At 58.2% G+C, this 4,912-nt stretch overlaps 1 protein-coding gene across 1 annotated transcript in view; it reads right to left on the reverse strand.

The window, feature by feature from the left end:
* Positions 1–305: 305 nt before the first annotated feature.
* Positions 306–4,912, reverse strand: part of Acads (acyl-CoA dehydrogenase short chain) — a 7,739-nt gene continuing 3,132 nt past the window's right edge. The window contains exons 3-10 of the mRNA XM_021186835.1: positions 3,108–3,257; positions 2,773–2,884; positions 2,240–2,391; positions 1,830–2,000; positions 1,609–1,746; positions 1,310–1,405; positions 1,063–1,119; positions 306–976 (exon numbers count right to left, since the gene is read on the reverse strand). Of these exons, the coding sequence (XP_021042494.1) occupies positions 824–976; positions 1,063–1,119; positions 1,310–1,405; positions 1,609–1,746; positions 1,830–2,000; positions 2,240–2,391; positions 2,773–2,884; positions 3,108–3,257 (1,029 nt within the window). The 3' untranslated portion in view covers positions 306–823. The remainder of the gene's footprint in view (positions 977–1,062; positions 1,120–1,309; positions 1,406–1,608; positions 1,747–1,829; positions 2,001–2,239; positions 2,392–2,772; positions 2,885–3,107; positions 3,258–4,912) is intronic.

Raw genomic sequence — 4,912 nt, forward strand, 5'->3', positions numbered from 1 at the left:
CCAACACCCTGGGGAGCCACCGGAGCAGAGGGTCCCGGGATGAAGCTCACACTGTCCCTTAAGGGCTAGGAAGGACATAGCAGTCCACATCCACATCCTGTCCCCCTCTTCCCTGCCCACCTGCTCAGCGGGAGACTGGGACAAGCCCTCCGGCCCCACTGTGAGGACCCCCGGCCTCCCTGACAGCTGTTCCTCCACTCACCCAGGTGACAGACCCAGCTCTCCCACGAAAAGGATGCCAGCCGACACCACACACACACTGCTGGGTGCGGGCTCTGGCCTGAAGACAGACACGGGCACGGGTGGGGCACAGGTGAGCTTTATTGGACGCAGGCCGTTCTACGGCAGAACACGCAGCTGCGCGCACTTGACCTCCAGCGAGGGCCCTAGGACCCACTGCAACCCCGGGGACTCAAACACTGAAACTCCGTGCCATCTGGGCCACCCCTCCCCCTCCTGACCCCTGTCCTGTCCCTTGTGTTCTTGCCTCCGAGGGCTCATGGGAACGGCACTGGGAGGGCCAGGGTCATTCAGCCTCCAAGGGGCTCAAATGAAGAAAGAGGCACTGTTGGTGGGGGTAAAGAGGCCGTCAAGCTCAGCTCTGAGCTGACAACTGATTTCCCTGTCGCAGGTCACAGCAGCTGGCCTCCCCTCTTCCTGAGACAGACTCCCCCCCCCCCAAGTCTGACTAGGGGGCTACAATGAGGGGCAGAACAGGCAGAGCGAGAGGCAAGTCCCTTTATGCTCTGCCCAGACCTCAAAGTTAAGCCATGAGGCTCTGCCCTCTGCCTCGGTCCGCAGGCAGGCAAGGCTGAGGAGGGGCTCAGCTCCGGTAGCTCCGGAGCAGATGCCCAGCGATCACCAGTCTCTGGATTTCGCTGGTCCCTTCGTAGATTTCAGTGATGCGGGCATCTCGGTAGTACCGCTCAGCTGGCATCTCGGTCACGTACCCCATGCCGCCCAGGATCTGGATGGCCTGAGAGGGAAAACAGGAACTAGGAGGGAGAAGCCCCCCATCCACACGGGGGAAAGGGCAGCAGCGCCCGGGGGCTCAGTGCTCACCTGGTGGCTGATGGCGGTGGCAGCCTCCGATGCAGCCAGCTTGGCCATGGCGGACTCCTACCCGCCCCAAGAACGGCAGAGTCAATGCCTTCCCTTTCAGAGGGACACCCCCCCNCCCCCCCGCCTCAACACCTTCCATAAGCAGCATGCACAGCCTTCCTCGTCCCTTCAAAGTCCTGTGCTGCCCTCCCCCCCCNCCCCCCCCCCGCCACAGAGCGGGCCCTGGGAGCCCCCTCCCCACAGGCACCTTGGTGAAAGGCTTCTTGTTGTCTTTCAACATGGCAGCGCGCCAGGTCAGCAGGCGGGCACTCTCCAGAGCCAGGGCCATGTCTGCCAGCTTGAACTGCAACAATCCAGACCCACCGGTCAACTGATGCTCTCCCACCCAATGGTCAGGGATAGGGTAGGGGTGGGACAGGTGAGGGTGGGAGGGGGAGGGGTGGAGGTGGGAGGGTGTGGTAGGGATGAGATGAGCAAACCAAAAGCCAGCTTTCCGTCCCAGAGCCCGGTGCCCAGCTCCTGAAACCCCATCCTCCAAGCCCCTACCTGGATGTTTTGGAGCTTGGTGAGCGGTGCCCCGAAGGCGTTGCGGTTCTCGGCATATTTCACAGCGCAGTCCAGCGAGGCCTGGGCGATGCCTAGAGCCTGGGAGGCTATGCCAATGCGACCCATGTCTAGGGTTTGCTGTGGGGACCGCCCAGTCAGTAGCTGTAGGCTGGGCCCAGGGCCCGGCCCCAGGGAGCTTGCTGCCCTGTCGCCAGGCTCACCATGGCTATTTTGAAGCCCATCCCAGGCTCCCCGAGCAGGTTCTCCTTGGGGATGCGGCAGTCCTCAAAGATGAGGTTAGCTGTGGAGGAGGCCCGGATACCCAACTTGTCTTCCTTCTTGCCCAGCGTGAGCCCAGGAGTTGGCATGGGAACCAGGAAGGCACTGATACCCTGGAAAGCCCCAAAAGCTAGGATGAGTCTGCAGAGCCACACGCAAGGCACGCACGCGCGCATGCACGCTCCCTCGCACTCTGCCCACCCCCCAGCTCAAGCCCCGCCCCCCCGTACCCTCTGCTGGCTTTGGATAGGAGGGCGAACCCGGAAAGAAAGACTTCATGTCAGCCTCAGCAGGACCAAGAGAGTTCTGACCTAGAAATTGCAAGGAGCACCTCACGGGTCTGCTGGCCCACCTTGTTCTGCCGGGACCTGTCTGTGCTGGCAAACACCACCGTGGCGGAAGCCTCCCAGGAGTTGGTGATCCAGGCTTTGGTGCCGTTGAGGACCCACGAGTCACCCTCTTCCCGGGCAGTGGTGGAAGCGGCTCCAGCATCACTACCGTTGCCTGCCAGAGACACAGACTCGGGACCCATCCCTCACGGCGCGGGGCATCGAGCTCAGAGCCCTGGATGACAAGCACAAAGTCTCTGCAACTTGGGCTCTAAAGCTGGGACCTTGGACCAAACCTTCAAGGACTCGTCCACAAGGACACGGGAATCAGAACAGGCCCGCACGGGACAGGAGACATCTTCAAGCCAAACCTTCCTCTCCCCACGCGGGCAGCCTCCTGGTACATCCAGGCAGCAGTGGCCTATCCCAGCAAGACTCCAGGACAACAGGTCCCAAGCCTGCCTCTCTCTCGGGGGGGGGGGGGGTATGTGTCTTCTTTCTGCCTGTCACCCTGATTCTGAGGTAAGGAGACAGGGGACCCTGCATCGTGCAGTACCTGGCTCACTGAGGGCAAAACAGCCGATTTTGTCACCATTGGTGAAAGGGGTGATCCACTGTTGCTTCTGCTGAGCGGATCCAAACTTCAGGATGGGTCCCAAGTAGAGAGACTGACGGGGGACACAGCGGAGAGCAGTCTGAGGCCACCCCAGGTCTTTACTCTCTCCAGAGGGAGGCCCTCCCTGAGGACTAAGGACTCAAGAGACCATAACATAACGTGACAAGTCCAGGAGCCCGGGGCTGGCGGGGCTTGGCTGCAGAGATACATGGCCAAGGTCCACACAGAGCTACGCAGCTCCCCCTGACTGTGTCCCGCGACCTAGAGAGACTCACGTTGTTGACGCTCATGATAACTCCCGTGGAGGCGCAGCCGCGGCTTATCTCCTCCAGGGCGATGGAGTAGGCCAGGTAATCGAGGCCCGCACCGCTCAGCTCCTCCGGCACATCCATGGCCAGCAGCCCGAGCTCACCCATCTTCTTCACCTGGCCCCAGGGGGGAGAGGTCACATCAGGGACAGCCAGCTTCAAGCCTGCTCTCCGCAGCCCCTGAGGCAGAACCCCGCACGCTCGGGCCACGGACCCTAACCATCCACACTACCCCATGCGAGCCCTGCATGCAGCACGGCCCGCGCCAGCCACGCAGCGTCCACGCTTGGCGACCCTTGCATCTCGGCCTGCAGCTGCAGAAGACAACAGGCAGAGGGTGCCCGCTGGGGAACTTGGAGGTAAGAAGCAGAAAGCTTCCTGCCTGCCTGCCAGACTGGCTTTTCTTCAGTCCCTTATGCACATGTGCTGCTCTGTGCTTACTCCTAGCACTCAGGAGGGAGGCGGGGGCAGGAAGGTCATGAGTTTGAGGCCAGCCTGGTCTACACAGTGAGGTCTGGGCCAGCCAGGGCTACTGGAAAACATCCTGTCTGGAAAACAGACAAAAGGCGAGAATTTAGAGGGTAAAGCATGATGTATTACAGAGGCTGAGGCAGGAAGATCCCAAGTTCAAAGTCAGCCTGAGCTACATAGTGAAGTAAAAAACAGTCAACCCCCCCACACACACACACACAAAATCCCCAAATCAGTAAAAGCAAAGGCAAAATAATAATAATGACAACAATAGCCCTTGCAGCTGATGTTTGTGCACCCCAGGGGGCTTTATGTGACCCTAACTCCAGAGTTCATCATAATCTCAAGGTTCTGCTGAAGAACCAAGGCCAGACAGGACACTCTGTGAGACAATTCTCAGGGACAGACTTCTGAGCCACCCACAGCTTAGACTCTCGCAGCGCCCTAACAGCAGCTCTACAGAGGGCAGAGGGGCGGCTGTTGTGAGGAGACTCAGGGAGAAGGCTGCCGATGTCTGCCTCACAGCCAAACTGGACTTCAATCTTTTTACTCCTAAACTAACAAAGGGAAGAAAGAAATGAGTTTACAGTACTGGCGTTTACAGCCAGCTTCAGAGCCCTTAACCTTGAAATGGTCATTTTCTCTGGGGTGGAGGCAGTACTAGGTTTACAGCCCTAGGCCTTGCAGGGGCCCCAACACTCTCAGCTCCTTCTCAGTGAAGGAAAAAAAAAATGTTTTAAAATAGTTTTTTAGGGGCTGGAGACTGCTCTTCCAATGGTCCTGAATTCAAATCCCAGAAACCACATGGTGGCTCACAACCATCTGTAATAGATCTGAGGTTTTCTTCTGGTGAGTGTGAAGACAGCTACAGTGTACTCATAAAATAAATAAATCTTTTTAAAGAACACAGTAAAATAGTTTTTAATAAACTATTAAAGCAGAGTGATGGAACAAGCCGGGCATGGTGGCCACGCCTTCAATCCCAGCCCTCGGGAGGCAGAGGCAGTCAGATTTCTGAGTTCAAGGCCAGCCTGGTCTACAGAGTGAGTTCCAGGACAGCCAGGACTACACAGGGAAATCCTGTCTCGAAAAAACAAACAAAAAAAACCCCTCTCTTTGTTCAGTTCAGTCCTGCCCACTTACGCCCCTTACCACTCACGCACTGTTACTAGAACTGTCTTCACTTAGAAATCATAAGCGCGCCAGGCATGGTGGCACACGCCTTTAATCCCAGCACTTGGGAGGCAGAGGCAGGCGGATTTCTGAGTTCGAGGCCAGCCTGGTCTACAGAGTGAGTTCCA

This window comes from Mus pahari, chromosome 23 (genome assembly GCF_900095145.1).
Source record: "Mus pahari chromosome 23, PAHARI_EIJ_v1.1, whole genome shotgun sequence".
NCBI classification, from domain to species: Eukaryota; Metazoa; Chordata; class Mammalia; order Rodentia; family Muridae; genus Mus; species Mus pahari.